The sequence below is a fragment of the Corythoichthys intestinalis genome, chromosome 9, assembly GCF_030265065.1.
Source record: "Corythoichthys intestinalis isolate RoL2023-P3 chromosome 9, ASM3026506v1, whole genome shotgun sequence".
NCBI classification, from domain to species: Eukaryota; Metazoa; Chordata; class Actinopteri; order Syngnathiformes; family Syngnathidae; genus Corythoichthys; species Corythoichthys intestinalis.
Window position 1 is genome coordinate 55,276,723 of NC_080403.1, and position 18,463 is coordinate 55,295,185.

Consider the following 18,463-nt stretch of genomic DNA (forward strand, 5'->3'; position numbering starts at 1 on the left):
AGTTCCAGCATCATCACCTTGTCAAGAGTCAAGAATCTGCATTGGACACGGTGTCAAGAGTCAAGAATTTTAGTTGGACTTACTTTTTGCTACGGGTTGTAGTATCCTTTCCCATATTTACTAGTTGACTTTTCGAATTACTCCAACACACCCCCTGGACTTCATAATGTATTGATGGGACCTGGGGCGCGGGGCCGATAAATAGGGGGCCTACATTGTTGGCGAGGCCGTAAAAGCTGACCGAGTGGAATTACAGACAAAAAGCTTTTTTCGTTGAAAATTCTTGTGAATAAATGCTTGAATCCCCAAATTCTTTATAGATGTGGACGTGAAACAGTCTCGATTCTTGATTAAAAGCACAAAAAAAGTGCAGTTAGTGTTTATTTTATGTAAATATGTCGAAGTACAATGCTAGGCTGTTAGTGAATATAGCTCTAGCGGCTGCATGATGTAAACAGAGCTTTTCCGGTTAAAATTCTTGTGAATAAATGCTTAAATCCCCGAATTCTTTACAGATGTGGATGTAAAACAGTCTCGATTCTTGATTAAATGCACAAATAAAGTGCAGTTAGCGTTTATTTTATGTAAATATGTCGAAATACAATGCTAGTCTGTTAGTGATTATAGCTAGCTGCCGCCTGATGTACGTCAGTAATGAGAAACGGAGCCAGTGGTGGTTGTTTGAAAATGATTAGTGCAAAATTTTATTGACAATCACTTTGTCTTCCTGTTGCTCAACAGCATTGATTTTTTTTTAACATACAATTTTTCAAATTTCCAAACAAACAAATTGTTACTGGTCCAAGTCCAGGATTTTGGGAAGTTCCTCAGGTTCTGCCGTCTCCGCCCCCTGATCTGGCTCCGCCCCCTGACTGTTCTCCTGTAACATATTGAGAGAAACTGAGAAACTAGTCCAGATGTTTTTCATATTTTCCATATGGATATTTTGGATTTATTTATTTATTTATTTTTTAAAGAATATTTTTAAAATGTGTTTTATAATTACACTACCATTCAACAAAAGTTTGGGGTCTAAGCGACCCCAAGCTTTTGAACCATAGTGAACATAGAGAAAATATGGGAGTACATTTTTGGTTGTTTTGTGTGATTTTAAGGGGGTAAAAAAATGCCATTTATTTTTATAGTCAAGGAACCGTTGATATTCAATTAAAACATGTGTATTATTATATAAAATAGTAATAATATATACAATAATCGATCACATATATATAAGAATATATTAAATACATGATTTTTAAAAATGTTTATTTTGTATGAAAAAAAAACTGAAAATGTTCTGTAGTGCCTAGATTTTTTTTTTTTTAAGGAATAAACTAAATATTCTGTTTAAACCAACACCAGGTAACTTTTCACCTTCATGAAATATTTTCATCACATTCCTGATGATATGTCGACTGACAATTAGTTCTTAATTCCTTACTTATTTTCCCCCTTCTGTCATTGTTTGCATACTACCCTCATTAAAATATGAAAACCTATACATGTTTGGGTGGTTTTATTTAAAGCAGACATTGTTTTTTCATCTGTGTGATTTTGACAAAGATCAGATCACATTTGATGGATTTATGCAGAAATGTAAGAAATTCCAAAAGGTTCAGATACTTTTTCATACCACTGTATATACATATAGTAGTATACTACAATATTAGTGCTACATGTTTTTAATATGTAGTTTTTTAAAGAATTGTTTTGAATATTGTTGGAAAGGTGAAGTCACAGTGTTTTGAATCTGTTTACATTCCATTCTTTTGCATTAGTTAATGCAATCAGCATTTGACCTCATTGTTTATTTGTGATTTATTATTATTATTTACAGTGGGGAGAACAAGTATTTGATACACTCCCATTGGCAGTGTATCAAATACTTGTTTTCCCCACTGTATGTGTTTATTTGCACTTTAATAAAGAATTTAAGTGTTCCAAAATGTTTATGTGAATTAATAAGCGTCAACAAACATTTAATTGCAAGATTATTACAAAAAAAAAATAATAATTTTTGAATAGTCAACTAATCGTTAAAGAAGTCTGCTGACTAATTGAGAGAAAAATAGTTGTTGGGACAGCCCTAATATTTAGTACATGTTTTGACCTCTGGAGGGCGCCATGTTTTACACATTGGGTTGATGACGTGGTTGGGCTGGGCTAGGAGAATAGCTGTGCTAGCTAGCAAGCGAAGCTAGTATGACGACTGGCATGATTATGTCACATTCAGTTGCTGGTCAGATTGTTTTGTTACAGAGCTGTGGGATGAATTCCCGACGTCATACCTGCATCCAATTCCGGCTCATCAGCAGTGTCTTTAAACCGATCCTAGGCGGCTTGCCAAGATATTGACTTGCTGCCATTTGACAGTTTGTATATCCCTTCGTTGCAAGTTGGATCATTTTTTTTCTTTTCGTTTGTCTGCCGCCCTGGCTTTTGGAATCAGGTATTTGAGTGCATTATTTGTTTTCGCCTTGCTTTTGCAGCCTCTCACCGCGGTTTTCCCTCTGTTTTTTGTTGTTGTTGTTGTTGAGCCCAACCTGCTGTCATGGAGCCTTTTTTGTCTCCCTTTTTGCAATCGCGTTTTTTGTGTTTGTTCAATAAACCTTTGTACGCAATCGCTCTGCTATTGTTGTCTGCTTTGTGGTCAAGGCTCGCTTTGGCATTCACGGACCGTTTGTTGCTTTTCATCTGAGGATTTGAGTTCCTGATTGCAGCTAATAGATACAGTGCCTTGCAAAAGTATTCGCCCCCCTTGAACCTTGCAACCTTTCGCCACATTTCAGGCTTCAAACATAAAGATATAAAATTTTAATTTTTTGTCAAGAATCAACAACAAGTGGGACACAATCGTGAAGTGGAACAAAATTTATTGGATAATTTAAACTTTTTTAACAAATAAAAAACTGAAAAGTGGGGCGTGCAATATTATTCGGCCCCCTTGCGTTAATACTTTGTAGCGCCACCTTTTGCTCCAATTACAGCTGTAAGTCGCTTGGGGTATGTTTCTATCAGTTTTGCACATCGAGAGACTGACATTCTTGCCCATTCTTCCTTGCAAAACAGCTCGAGCTCAGTGAGGTTGGATGGAGAGTGTTTGTGAACAGCAGTCTTCAGCTCTTTCCACAGATTCTCCATTGGATTCAGGTCTGGACTTTGACTTGGCCATTCCAACACCTGGATACGTTTATTTTTCAACCATTCCATTGTAGATTTGGCTTTATGTTTTGGATCATTGTCCTGTTGGAAGATAAATCTCCGTCCCAGTCTCAGGTCTTGTGCAGATACCAACAGGTTTTCTTCCAGAATGTTCCTGTATTTGGCTGCCGTCAATTTTAACCATCTTCCCTGTCCCTGCTGAAGAAAAGCAGGCCCAAACCATGATGCTGCCACCACCATGTTTGACAGTGGGGATGGTGTGCTCAGGGTGATGAGCTGTGTTGCTTTTACGCGAAACATATCGTTTTGCATTGTGGCCAAAAAGTTCAATTTTGGTTTCATCTGACCAGAGCACCTTCTTCCACATGTTTGGTGTGTCTCCCAGGTGGCTTGTGGCAAACTTTAAACGAGACTTTTTATGGATATCTTTGAGAAATGGCTTTCTTCTTGCCACTCTTCCATAAAGGCCAGTTTTGTGCAGTGTACGACTGATTGTTGTCCTATGGACAGACTCTCCCACCTCAGCTGTAGATCTCTGCAGTTCATCCAGAGTGATCATGGGCCTCTTGGCTGCATCTCTGATCAGTTTTCTCCTTGTTTGAGAAGAAAGTTTGGAAGGACGGCCGGGTCTTGGTAGATTTGCAGTGGACTGATGCTCCTTCCATTTCAATATGATGGCTTGCACAGTGCTCCTTGAGATGTTTAAAGCTTGGGAAATCTTTTTGTATCCAAATCCGGCTTTAAACTTCTCTACAACAGTATCTCGGACCTGCCTGGTGTGTTCCTTGGTTTTCATAATGCTCTCTGCACTTTAAACAGAACCCTGAGACTATCACAGAGCAGGTGCATTTATACGGAGACTTGATTACACACAGTTGGATTCTATTTATCATCATCGATCATTTAGGACAACGTTGGATCATTCAGAGATCCTCACTGAACTCCTGGAGTGAGTTTGCTGCACTGAAAGTAAAGGGGCCAAATAATATTGCACGCCCCACTTTTCAGTTTTTTATTTGTTAAAAAAGTTGAAATTATCCAATAAATGTTGTTCCACTTCACGATTGTGTCCCACTTGTTGTTGATTCTTGACAAAAAAATTAAATGTCATATCTTTATGTTTGAAGCCTGAAATGTGGCGAAAGTTTGGAAGATTCAAGGGGGCCGAATACTTTTGCAAGGCACTGTAGATAAACAATACACATACTATTGATGTGGGAAAACAGCATGGTCCTTGTGGTGTTCTTTAATGTTGTCAAGTTTAATACATTTATTCATTCATTTTACGTGTCGCTTATTCACCGCCATGCAAGCTTCGGAAACAACATCTGATAAATCTGAGAACACTGGCAGGATCATCATCAATCTGGACAGTGCTTTTACGTGACAAAAATAAGGTAAAGCAGCATCGTCTCAGTAGACGCAAACTGCATCAAAGTTTTTGTGTGCTGTGATGCACAGGCTACCTGCAAAAATAATCAGACTGCTGTGTTTCACTGTATACCCTAAGATCTAGTTTCCAACTGTCGCCTAACCCAAGATGGCCGCCAGCTACGCATGCTACAAATCACGGCAGCCATGTTGGTGGGGGGGACGTCCCCATCAAAGTCAGTGCAATGAATTCAAGTGAGTATGCATGCAGTAATTCAGTATTAAAAGGGGGAAAAAGACTGTCTATTTGTTTTAAAAATGTGGTATCGGTACAGTATCGCGCATTTTTGCAGAATCAAGAAGGATTTGCGTGTCGAATACTGACCCCAAAAGGTTCCGCGAAGGCTCTGGAGCCGCTGTAGAGTGGGTTAGGGATGGATACCAGGGCGGGTTTTGATGGACCGCCTGCCGCGTTGTCCTCGTCGTCATTCTGTCAGGCGTGTTATTTAATTAGGAAAGTTACTAGAAAATGCAATTTCTGGAGAAATGATATTTTGGTGAAAAAAAATGTGACATGTTAGAAAAAAATTGTGACATTATGGTGAAATTTTGTTGAAAATATGGAAATCTTGTTGGAAAATGGTGAAATTTTGGTGAAAAGTTGTCAAGGCTTGGTAAAAATTAGGGACAGTTTGGTGAAAAATTGTGACATTGTGGTCAAAATGGTGAAATTATGGTGAAGTTTTGGTGAAAATAGTGACATCATGGTCAAATTTTGTTAAAAATTGGCTAAATCTTAGTAAGAAATTGTGAAATTTTGGTGAAAATTTATGAAAACTTGGTGAGAGTTTTGAAGGTGAGTTTTTGGTCAAAAATTGTAACGTTTTGGTGAAAATTGTGAAATTTTAGTTAATATTTGGTTTAAAAAATGCTGACTTTATTGTAAAATGGTGTAAATTGGTGAAAACTTTATGATAAAATTATGGTCCAATGGTGAAAATCTGGTGAAATTTTTGACATTTTGGTGTAAATTTGTAAAATTTTGGTCAAAATGGTGAAAGTTTTGGTGATAAATGGTATATTCATTGTCACATTTTGTTGAAAAAGGGTAAAATCTGGTATTGATTTTGAGTTATTGTTGAAAAGCTGAAATTTTGGGTGAAAAATTGTAGCTTCACGGTCAAAGTTTGATAAAAAATTGGTGAAATCTTGGTCAAAAATTGTGAAAATTTGGTGAGTTTTGATGTTGAGTTTTTGATTTAAAAAATTGTAACGTTTTAGTGAGAAATTGTGAAATCTTGGTTAATGATTGGTAAAAAATGGTGACTTCATGGTAAAATGTTCTAGAAAAATTGTGAACTTTTGGTGTCAAACGGTACAATTTGGGTCAAATGGTGTAATTTTGGTCAAAATTTGTAAAATTTTGGTCAAAATTGAGAAATTTTGGTGAAGTTTTGGTAAAAAGTGATGAAATCTTGGTCAGAATTTGAAATTTTGGTCAAAAATGTGGTTTTGGTCTCGCATTTTTGGTGACATATTGTGACATTTTGGTGAAAAAAGTTTGGTCATAAATAATGGTGAAATTTTGGTGAAGATTTAGTGAAAAATGCAGACTTCATGGTCAAATTTTGTTGAGAAATGTTGAAATTTGGGTGAAAAATTTGGCAAGCATGTCAAGTCTCAGAGTAAATTAATGTTTTCTTGAAAAATTTTGGTCAAAAATTGTAAAAGTTAGGTGAAAAAATATGACGTTTTGGTGAAGAATTGTAAGATTTTGGTCAAAATGGTGAAAATCTGGTAAAAAATGTGATGTTCTAGTGAAAAATGGTAAAAATATGGTCAAAAATGGAAAAACTTTGGTGAAAAATAGTAAAATTGTGTCAGTGTCGTATGTTTGCACGTGTGTATGCAAATTTGCATTTGTGTATGTAAGCCTCTGCAAATCTGAACAGATTGGACGTCTATCACCGTCCAAGGTGCTGAAAGTGTAAGCGCTCCTCACTTTAAAGTACTGAAATCTGAAGGCGTCCGTCTTGTGTTTGAAGACGTAGTATCCGATCCCCGCCGCCACGCACGTCAGCAGCAGCGACACCAAAATGGCCGACACGGTGCCGCTAGAATGGACGTGGCCTCGCAAAGCGTGATGGGAAACCTAAACCGAAAAAATACTGAGAAGGCATCCCGTTTACATTTAAACGGAATATTCCGACAACTGACCTGAGGAGGCGGAGCCGTAAGCGGCGCCTCGATGACGTGAATGATGCCGTTAACCGCCGGGATGTCCCACAGCAGTAGGAGGCGCTGGTTCACCAGTTTAACACTCTGCACGTATTAAAAGAAGCCCCACAATGAAATGACAGTGGCATTTCGGCGTGCGCATTTTGAGAGCGTCCCACCTCGTTGTTGCCGTGGGTAACGGACAGATTGAAGCCCAGCCTGGACGGGATGACGTCCTGGTGTCGCAGCTCCTTAAATGGTCGTCTGACGTGATTGGTGGAGATGTGATACTCCACGTCTCGGCCTGACAGTACCTAACGTGGAAGGAAATACGTAGCAGAGAAATCAATACAAGGGCTAGTGGAGCTTTAGCTCTAATTTATGCCTTTGGACAAGCTAATTAGCATCACACTCCCCTGTTTGTGTTAGGCTGGTTCGAATAAAAGTTTATTCCCATCGCCATTCACCAATCATTGACTGCCATTGACAGTGCTGGACGTCTAATTCATTTTGACTAGGAGAGCCCGGCAGTGGCAGATTTAACTGAAATTTGAAATCATCAAAGAAATAGAAAGTAACTTAAAAATACTCGTTCATTCGCCCCTCCCAGTCAAAATTGGATTGGACGTTGAGCGCCGTCAATGGCAGCCAATCATTTAAACTAATGCCCTTAAAAGACTAAAGCTAGCTATCTATGTAGCATTTGACAGTACCCTTCACCTGCGAGTATCTAAAAATATTTACCGATAAGATCTGATGTTTTGGTGAAAAACTGAAATTTTGGTGAAAATGATGACATTTTGGTCAAAATTTGTGCAATGTTTGTGAACAATTGTGAAGGATTGGTGAAATTCTTTTCAAAGTATTGTGAAAAATTTTGAAATTTTGCTCAAAATGGTGACTTTTCAGTGAAAATTTTGAAATTTTGGAGAGAAACTGAAATTTTGGACAGTATAATTCTGAAAATTTGATCAGAAATTGTGACATTTTGGTGAAAATTGTGAGGTTTTGGTAAAACATCGTGAGGTTTTTGTGAAATTTTGTGACATTGTGGCAAAATTTGGTCAAAATTGTGACATTTTGGTGAGAAGTTGTGAAATTTGTTAAAAAACTGACATTTTGGTGAAACGGATTAATCTTTGGTCAATTTGTGCAATTTTTGTGGACAGTTGTGACGTTTTGGCAGAATTTTGTGAAATTGGGCAAAAATTGTGAAATTTTGTTCAAAAAAAAAATTAAAAATTAATTTTGGGTGAAGAAAGGGTGAAATTTTGTCAATAGGTTGTTTTGATGAAAATTTACATTTTGGTAAAACTCGTGAAGTTTTGGTCAAATATTGTGATATTTTGGTGAAAATTATGAAATTGTGGTCAGAAATTGTGCAGTTTATGTTGTGAAGTTTTGTGAAGTATTGGGCAAAAATTGTGAAATTTCGGTCAAAATAAATTTTGGGTCAAAAAATTTGGCAAAAGGTTGTAAGGTTTAGGTGAAAATGTAGGTTTGGTAAAACTAAAAATTTTGGTCATACATTGTGACATTTTGGTGAAAAATTGTATCGTTTTGTGAAAAATATTTGAAATTTTGGGGAAAAAATTGTGAAATTTTGGGGAAAATTATTAAATTTTGGTCGATATTGTGCAGTTTTAGTCAATAATTGTGAAGTTTTGTTGAAAATGTGTGAAGTTCTGGCAAAGATTTATGAAGTATTGGTCAAAAATTGTGAAATTATTTTGAATATGGTGACATTTTGGTGAAAATGATGAAATTTTGGTAAAAAATATGCTTTTGTTTGTGTTTGTGAACATTTGTGACGTTTTGTGAAAAATGAAGAAATTTTGGACAAAAATTGTGACATTTTGGTGGGAATTATGAAATTTTGGTCAAATATTGTGCTGTTTTTGTCAACAATTGTGAAGTTTTGGCAAAAATTTCATTTGATTAAAGTATTGGTCAAAAATTGTGAAATTATTGTGAATATGGTGACATTTTGATGAAAATTATGAAATTTGGTCAGATATCGCGCTGTTTTTGTCAACAATTAACGTTTTGTTGAAAATTTGTGATGGCGAAAAGTTTGGAAGTATTGCTCAAAAATTGTAATGTTTTGGTAAAAATTGTGAAATTTTGGTCAAAACTCGTAATTTCAGTGGGAATTTGGGATGATTTAGGTCAAAAATTGTGAAATTTTGGTCAAACGAATGAGTAAAAACTTGGACACCAGTGCCGCAGCTATGTGTATTTTTTTCTCGACGAGTCAGGATAAGGTCTGACCTGGCTGGGGCTGAATCCGGCGTCGTGCGGGACAAACAGTGTCACCTCGGACTGCCTTTGCGACAAAAAATCAATCAGGTTCTGGCCCTGCGCGGAGAAACCGCCGTAGTCCAACAGGAACTGAAACGAGAGAAACAGAGCTCGCCGTTGGATGAATGTCGCGTCGATTGCAAAGACGAAGCGGGGCCCACCTTGTAAAAGATGGAAAAGTTGCTGTAGGACGCCAGCACGTCGGTCAGGACGCCGTTACACGATGCGCCGTCACCCACGTACCCGTCAGGGCACTCACAAGAAACCTCTGCGGATGGGAAAAATCAATATCCACTGGAATTATCCTTTTAGATGAAGTCTTTGTTCACCACTAACACCGAAAGACAAAGCAGAGTTCCTTTAAAAGCAAGAAAATGCAATTGTGATGGTAGCTTTGTTGTGATGGTTGGTATATTGGGTCACTTCCTGTTGATATTCAAGCATTTCAAGGTCACTTCTTGTTCATATTGGGTCACTTCCTGTTGATATGGTGGGATTTTAGGGTCACTTCCTGTACATGTCGGGTCACTTCCTGTTGATTTTGAGAAATTCCAGGGTCACTTCCTGTTGATTTGAGGGCATGCGGATTCACTTCCTGTTCATATTGGGTCACTTCCTGTTGATATGGGAGGGAATCGGGATCATTTCCTTTTGATTTGGGGGCATTTCGGGTTCACTTCCTGTACATATTGTTGATTTTGGGGAATTTAATGGGGAATTCCTGTTTATTTCGGGGCATTTCTGGTTCACTTCCTGTTCATATTGGGTAACTTCCTGTTTATATGAAGGGATTCCGGGTCACTACCTGTTCATTTGGGGGCATTTTGGGTTCACTTCCTATGCATATTGGGTAACTTCCTGTTTATATAGAGGGATTCGGGGTCGCTACATGTTGATTTGGGGGCATTTCGGGTTCACTTCCTGTACATGTTGGGTCATTTCCTGTTGATTTTGAGACTTGAATTGAATTCTAGGTTCACTTCCCGTACAGTTTAGGTCACTTCCTGTTGATTTTGAGGCACTTCAGGGTCACTTCCTGTTGATTTGGGGGGAATTTTGGATTCACTTCCTGCTCATATTGGGTAACTTCCTGTTTATATGGAGGGATTCGGGGTCACTACCTGATGATTTGGGGCATCTTAGGGTCATTTCCTGTACATATCGGGTCATTTCCTGTTGATTTTTTTTAGAAATTCCAGGGTTACTTCCTGTTGATTTTGGGGCATTTCAGGGTCACTTCCCGTTGATTGGTAGGAATTTTGGGTTCACTTCCTGTTCCTATTGGGTCACTTCCTCTTTATATAGGGGAATTTTAGGGTCAGTTAGTGTCGATTTGGGGGCATTTCGGGTTCACTTCCTGTACCTATTGGGTCACTTCCTGTTGATTTCGAGGCATTTTAAGGTCACTTCCTGTTGATTTGGGGATATTGCAGGTTCACTTCCTGTTGATTGAAAGCATTTTGGGTTCACTTCCTGTTCATATTGGGTCACTTCCTGTTGATATAGGGGGATTTCAGGGTCACTTCCTCTTGATACTGGGTAACTTCCTGTTGATATTGGGGGATTCAGGGTCACTTCCTGTTGATATTCAGTCACTTCCTGTTGATATAGGGGGATTTCAGGGTCACTTCCTGTTGATTTGGGGGCGTTTTAGGGTCACTTCCTGTTGATTTTGGGTTCACTTCCTGTTCATATTGGGTCACTTTCTGTTGATGTAGGGGAATTTCAGGGTCAGTTCCTGTTGATTTGGGGCATTCCGGGTTTACTTCCTGTACATATTGGGTGACTTCCTGTTCATATGGGGGAATTTAGGGTCACTTCCTGTTGAGTTAAGGGCATTTTGGGTTCACTTCCTGTACATATTGGGTCACTTCCTGTTGATATGGGAGGGAATTGGGATCATTTCCTTTTGATTTGGGGGCATTCCGGGTTCACTTCCTGTACATATTGGGTCACTCAAGGTTTCAAGGTCACTTCCTGTTGATTTGAGGGCGTTTTAGGGTCACTTCCTGTTGATTTTAGGGTGATTTGGGGTTCACTTCCTGTTCATATTAGGTCACTTTCTGTTGATTTAGGAGCATTTCAGGGTCACTTCCTGTTGATTTGGGAGCATGTCAGGGACACTTCCTGTTGACTTGGGGCATGTCAGGGTCACTTCCTGTTGACTTGGGGATATTGCACGGTCACGTCCTGTTGATTTAAAGCATTTTGGGTTCACTTCCTGTTCATATTGGGTCAAATCCTGTTGCTATTGGGGGATTTCAGGGTCACTTCCTCTTGATACTTGGTAACTTCCTGTTGATATTGGGGGATTCAGGGTCACTCCCTGTTGATTTGGGGGCATTTTGGGTTCACTTCCTGTTCATATTCGTTCACTTCCTGTTGATATAGGGGGATTTCAGGGTCACTTCCTGTTGATTTGGGGGCGTTTTAGGGTCACTTCCAGTTGATTTTGGGTTCACTTCCTGTTCATATTGGGTCACTTTCTGATGATGTAGGGGAATTTCAGGGTCAGTTCCTGTTGATTTGGTGCATTCCGGGTTTACTTCCTGTACATATTGGGTCACTTCCTGTTCATATGGGGGAATTTAGGGTCACTTCCTGTTGATTTAAGGACATTTTGGGTTCACTTCTTGTACATATTGGGTCACTTCCTGTTGATATATGAGCATTTTAGGGTCACTTCCTGTTGATTTGGTTGCATGTCAGGGGCACTTCCTGTTGACTTGGGGATTTGCAGGGTCACTTCCTGTTGATTTAAAGCATTTTGGGTTCACTTCCTGTTCATATTGGGTCACTTCCTGTTGATTTGGGGGGGATTTCGGGTTCACTTCCTGTACATATTGGGTCACGTCCTGTCGATTCAAAGAATTTTGGATTCACTTCCTGTTCATATTGGGTCACTTCCTGTTGATATAGGGATTTCACTGTCACTTCCTGTTGATTTGGGGGCATTGCAGGGTCACTTCCTCCTGATATTGGTTCACTTGTGTTGGAAACCAACAGGAGTAGTGAATGGAAGTTTTTGTGCTATGGATGGCGTATAGGGTTATTGGAAAATCAATGGGAAATGTGGGCTGGCTTTGAATGCTGTGGTAGTTGGTTGCTTTTTTTTCCTAAACAGTGACACCTATTTAAAACAATATATCGATTCTTGACGGGAGCGTATCGATAACTTTTCAGGCTACAAAGTATCGCGAAATATACCTTTTCGATACATTGTCACACCCCTATTCATGATGGTTGTATACCTGCGATTCTATAGCAGTATGCGTCATACATGCTGCTCTGGTCCACAGGGTCCTTATAGAGAACCACTCCCACGTGGTTTTCCCCGCACTTCATACTTGGGAAGCGCGTGGGGTAGCCCACCTTCCCGCCGTCGATCCATCCGGCCACGCACAAGTGCATCCCCAGCTACCGGCGAAACAATGTGAATCCGCCGTTTCCGTGGCGACCGCGGCGGTTTCGGCGCACGCGTACCTGCTGCGCGTCCCCCAGCTGCTTGAGGTCGGCCAGGGTGGCTCCCTCGGCCCGACAGGCGGCTCCAGCCTGACTGAAATTCATCTTGTACCGGCCGTCGGGCGAGCGCAGGTGGAAGACTCCCGCCGTGTTGGCTGCGAACAATTTGGACAGCGGGTTAAGCCATTGGCAGACAAAACAGAACCTTCTAAAACCATTGTAATGCTAAGAAAACTGCTTTTAGCAAAGTCATAGCTTAGCGTTAGCTAACGATACAATTCGATTTGCGGTTCACGACAACAAATATCAATATAGTGCCCTCCATAATTATTGGCACCCCTGGTTAAGATGTGTTTTTTAGCTTGTAATATATTTTTTTAATTCTAATAATACGGGGCCTTAACCCTTTAACACCTAAGCCTATTTTGGCCGAATTTGCATGCATTTGATGTTGCCTTTATATTTCAAAGAAAAAATTGTTCACAATGGCCAAGTTGGGTCCCTTTTTTAAGGACACCTTGAACTTCATGTCCAAACTTGTTTTTTTCACTGACCAATTTTAATCCACATTTTGGACCCAAAAAGACAAAAAAATCCCAAAATATTTTTTCAAAATTTATAATGTTGATGTCCCATTGACAACCAAACATGCTCGACCAACCGTTTTGAAGCTTGATAATATTTATTCAACTTGTTAGGATAAACATTCAATAGAAAAAAATAAGATTGAATAGTTTTATGTTTGACAATTCAACACAAACAGCAAGTATGGTCATAGGCGTTTTTGGCCTTTACACATACTATGGTCAAAACAGGTTATATACAGTACAAAATAGTGAGAAAAAAAAAAAAAATCATCTAACACAAGAAGGGTTTGGAGGATATCTCTTTGTGAAGTTAGGTATTATACCCATCACCTTATCTAAAGTACATGCAATCAAGCTTCTCGAACACTCATCTTTATAAAAATTGAAAAGATAATAGTGAAGAAAATTTATATAACATTGAAAAAAAGTATTTTCAAAAACATTGACAAGTAGTTCAGTTCAATTTAAATTTTTCTGGCATACGACCCAATAAAGTTTTTTTTTTTTTTTCTCACTCAATAAAGCTTCTGCATGAACAGGTCACGGAGCTGCGTCACACACAACGTCACACAGCCTACTCTTTAGCGCGCTGCTGTCACTTCTACTCGCCGAGATGCCGACTCATCCCAGGAAAACAACGATAAATATGGCTCATCCTCTTCCTTGAGTTAATGAAATAATGCATTAGCTTATGCTAAATTTAGTTTTATATTCATTCTGCACGTTTCAAAGTCGCTCGCTCAATCGAACCGGTGCACAACACAGGCCGTTGCTTGCTTCGCATGCCTCCTTTTCCTTAGTTGGCGCCTCGCTCGGAAATTTATTAAAAATGACCACTTTCGGTTCGTCCTTCTTGACATCACAACGGTCTTGGGATCTGTAGTTTTTTTGTGCTGCTTTCGGTTTTGAAAATGACAAGAAATGATGGAAATATGGAGATAGATACATGGTCCATGCAGCGTTGTAATGCATATTTATGAGTGCAATAAAACTATAAAACTCAAATGACATTATCTCCCGTTTTTCTTGGTCGATTGACTTCAAATAAAAACTGGTGTGGACATCAACTTCCGCATGTTCAAATGAGACCAACCAGCGGTACGTGGGTGACGTAATTACAACGTGACGAAGCTTCAAGGACGGCATGCGTAAATGCGTCGCTGCCGACACGTTCGGTATTAAATTGTTAATGGAAAAAAGGAGAAAAATCCAACCTTCAATCCAAATGCATTTATTCAGTGGGGAAAAAATCCCACATAAAGAAGTAATTTTTTGACTTTAAATAATGTGTGTCACAATTATTAGCACCCCTGGTGTTAATACTTTGTACAACCTCCTTTTGACAACAAAACAGCACCTAATCGTCTCCTATAATGTTTCACAAGCTCGATTTTGTGTCTGGTGAACCATTTCTGTGTAGATTTGGCCATACGTTTACGGTCATTGTCTTGCTGAAAGACCCAGTGACGATCCATCTTCAGCTTTCGGGCAGAGGGCAACAGATTTTGATTTCAAATGTCCTGGTAGTTCAAAGCATTCATGATTCCATGCACCCTAACAAGGTTCCCATGGCCTTTGGAAGCGAAATAGCCCCACAGCGTCATTGACCCACCCCCATACTTCACAGTGGGTATGAGGTGCTTTTCACGCCAGACCCACTTAGAGTGTTTGTTGCCAAAAAGCGCAATTTTGGTCTCACGGCCCCAGGCTTCAACTGGGACCGTGTGCTTTGGTCAGATGAGACAAAGATTGAGCTTTTTGGCAAAAAACACTCTAATACCCCTTTCCCACTAGCCAAAAAACCCGTGTCAACCCACTAACAATCGGCTTTTGGTGGCAGTGGGAAAGGTGAAGTGACCCGCCTCGACCCGTGTCAAACAACCCGCCAAGCGACGCGCATTAAAATCACCTCGGCTCTGATCGTCATGCAGTGTGAAAGCAAAACCCCGGGTCAACAGTCAACACCCTAATCGTAATCGTAACCTAACCTAATCGGTGACGTAGGCTCTTACGTGATGCGTCATAACAACATGCCAGTCACCTCCCATTTAACACGTCCCACAACCGTAGGTACGTCGATGCTACAACAAAGCTAGTAGAAGAAGAAGAATTCATGTCGCCTACGTTGCTTCGGCACAAGGAGAGTGTTGATCCTTTACCGCATTTCGACCATTTTGAAGGCAGTAAAGAGCATGAAAACAGATAACACAAACGGAAAGGAGGCTTCCATAATGCTCTGCATTGTTTACTTCCTTGTACTGAATGAATTCGGTCGCACTTGTCGACGTTGATCTTAGCGTGGTGACGTCACGTAACCTTACGCACGGCTGAGGAGGGGAGGGGGGTTAGACGGGTGAAAAATGGGAATGTCAATGGGAAAGGTGCCAAATGCCAATTGCTTGTGGGTTGCATCGGCTTGGAAAAAACGCGCGTTGACCCACTAGTTTCAGTGGGAAAGGGGCATAAGTGGGTCTGGCGTGCCACGAAAGATGCGCATGCTGAAAAGCACCTCATACCCACTGTGAAGTATGGGGCTGGGTCAGTGATGCTGTGGGGCTGTTTCGCTTCCAAAGGCCCTGGGAACCTTGTTAGGGTGCATGGCATCATGAATGCTTTGAAATACCATGACATTTTAAATAAAAAATCTGTTGCCCTCTGCCCGAAAGCTGAAAATGGGTCGTCACTGGGTCTTTCAGCAAGACAATGACCCTAAACATATGGCCAAATCTACACAGAAATGGTTCACCAGACACAAAATCAAGCTTGTGAAACATTATAGGAGAAGATTAGGTGCTGTTTTGTTGGCAAAAGGGGGTTGTACAAAGTATTAACAACAGGGGTGCTAATAATTGTGACACACATTATTTGATGTCAAATATTTTTTTCTTTATGTGGGATTTTTCCCCCACTGAATAAATGCACTTGTATTGAAGGTTGGATTTTTCTCTTTTTTTCCATTAAGGTCCCCTATTATTTGAATAAAAAAAAATATATATTACAAGCTAAAAAACACATCTTAACCAGGGGTGCCAATAATTATGGAGGGCACTGTACATGGATCAGAAGCAAATCGTTATACAATATTCTACAATGAACAGTAATACTGCCGTGAATTTAAACGAGTATCAATAGCAGACGTCCAATCGATTTGAAGATTGTTCAGTCACTGCCATCCCTCCCACTTCAAACGGATTGCACTATGGCCGTCAATGGAAGACAATGAGTTAATTTTGGGGCATTTCAGGTCCTTTCCTGTTGATTTTCCGTCAATTCCTGTTCATTTGGCGGCAATCATGGGTCACTTCCTGTTCATTTTGGGGAATTTACGGGTCACTTCCTATTGATTTTGAGTTACTAAACAGAAAGTGACCTGTAAATGCTTTAAAATGAATAAGTAAAAAAGCCAATGAGTTAATTTTGGGGCATTTCAGGTCATTTCCTGTCCCCAGCCCAGGGACAACAGACCATTGTAACCCAAAATCAACAGGGAGTGACCATAAATTTCCCAAAATTAACAGGAAGTTGCCTTTGAATGCCCCAAAATCAACAGGATGTGACCCTAAAATGCCCTCCAAATCAACAGGAAGTGACCCCAAAATGCCTCAAAATAAGCAGGAAGTGACCCGAAATCAACAGGAAGTGATAAAAAAATGCCACCAAATAAGCAGGAGGTGACCAAAAAAATGCCCCAAAAAACTCAAAAAGACCCCAAAATGCCACCAAATAAGCAGGAAGTGACCCGAAATCAACAGGAAGTGGACCAAAAATGCCCTCAAATCAACAGGAAGTGACACAACAAAATGCCTCAAAATAAGCAGGAAGTGACCTGAAATCAACAGGAAGTGATCAAAAAATGCCACCAAATAAGCAGGAAGTGACCAAAAAATGCCCCCAAAAAATAAAAAAAAACCAAAATTCCACCAAATAAGCAGGAAGTGACCCGAAATCAACAGGAAGTGAACCAAAAATGCCCTCAAATCAACAGGAAGTAACACCAAAATGCCTCCAAATAAGCAGGAAGTGACCCAAAATCTACAGGAAGTGACCAAAAAATGCCCTCAAATCAACAACTCCACCAAATAAGCAGGAAGTGACCCGAAATCAACAGGAAGTGAACCAAAAATGCCCTCAAATCAACAGGAAGTGACACCAAAATGCCTCAAAATAAGCAGGAAGTGACCCAAAATCAACAGAAGGTGATCAAAAAAATGCCACCAAATAAGCAGGAAGTGACCCAAAATCAACAGGAAGTGAACCAAAAAACGCCCTCAAATCAATAGGAAGTGACACCAAAATGCCTCCAAAAAGCAGGAAGTGGCCCCAAAATCAACAGGAAGTGATCAAAAAATGCCACCAAATAAGCAGGACGTAAACCGAAATCAACAGGAAGTGAACCGAAAATGCCCTCGAATCAACGGGAAGTGACACCAAAATGACTCCAAATAAGCAGGAAGTGACCCATAATTGACAGGAAGTGACCAAAAAATGCCCTCAAATCAACAATTCCCCCAGATAAGCTGGAGGTGATCAATACCAACAGGAATTGTCCTTGAAATTTCCCAGAATAAACAGGAAGTGACCCGGTTTCAACAGGATGTGAGCCCAATATGCCTTCCAATCAACAAGAACTGAACCCAGAATGGCTCCAAATCAACAGGAAGCGACTTCAAAATGCGTCCAAATAAGCAGGAAGTGTCTTGAAATCAACAGGAAGTGACCCGAAAATGCTCTATCAAAGTTGTAATACAAGGCAACTTTACGGAAAATTACAAGAAAACACAACGCGTCAGTTTACGTAATATGACCAGCAAAGTCTTAATGTTATGGAACTTGACGTCATATTACAACATAAAAATCGGATTATTAAGATTTCCCAGTCCAATGGGATTGGACGTCTACTGCTGTCAATGGCAGCCATTGTTAATACATGAAGAAAAAATTCCAATAGAAGAGAACGTAGATTGCTGATGTGTTTCCTTTGTTTCAATGTCAAATGCTGGTTCCTCCATCATCCGCAATGGCAGCCAATGAGTTAAACGTCGCCATGGCAACCTGGCGACCGGCGAGAACGGCCGCCGAGAGATAAACGATCCCCTCTGAACGTGTGTAGCCGTGGTTACCCGTACTTCCGCCCCGTTACGTTATGTCGCCACGGTAACGGTCCTCATTAGGGACTTGCGCCGAGTCAAGACGAATATGTTACCACGGTAACACGAGTGGACGCATTACCAGGCTCCATTAAAAAATGACTATATACCATTCAGTTACCACGGCAACTAAATTCTTTTGTTACATTTGGTAACGCAGTCACGGCGGATATGTTGCCATGGTAACAGACATCTGGAGGAAAAGTTACAAGGATG

The 18,463-nt window shown here is 40.1% G+C and overlaps 1 protein-coding gene across 1 annotated transcript in view; it reads right to left on the bottom strand.

Annotated features, from left to right (window-relative positions):
• Positions 1–598: 598 nt before the first annotated feature.
• The window catches only part of stab1 (stabilin 1), a 100,160-nt gene continuing 82,295 nt past the window's right edge, over positions 599–18,463 (bottom strand). Inside the window, exons 61-69 of the mRNA XM_057845207.1 lie at positions 12,535–12,668; positions 12,303–12,468; positions 9,213–9,319; positions 9,022–9,141; positions 6,930–7,064; positions 6,751–6,855; positions 6,536–6,685; positions 4,919–5,023; positions 599–880 (exon numbers count right to left, since the gene is read on the bottom strand). Coding sequence (XP_057701190.1) covers positions 794–880; positions 4,919–5,023; positions 6,536–6,685; positions 6,751–6,855; positions 6,930–7,064; positions 9,022–9,141; positions 9,213–9,319; positions 12,303–12,468; positions 12,535–12,668 — 1,109 coding nt within the window. The 3' untranslated portion in view covers positions 599–793. The remainder of the gene's footprint in view (positions 881–4,918; positions 5,024–6,535; positions 6,686–6,750; positions 6,856–6,929; positions 7,065–9,021; positions 9,142–9,212; positions 9,320–12,302; positions 12,469–12,534; positions 12,669–18,463) is intronic.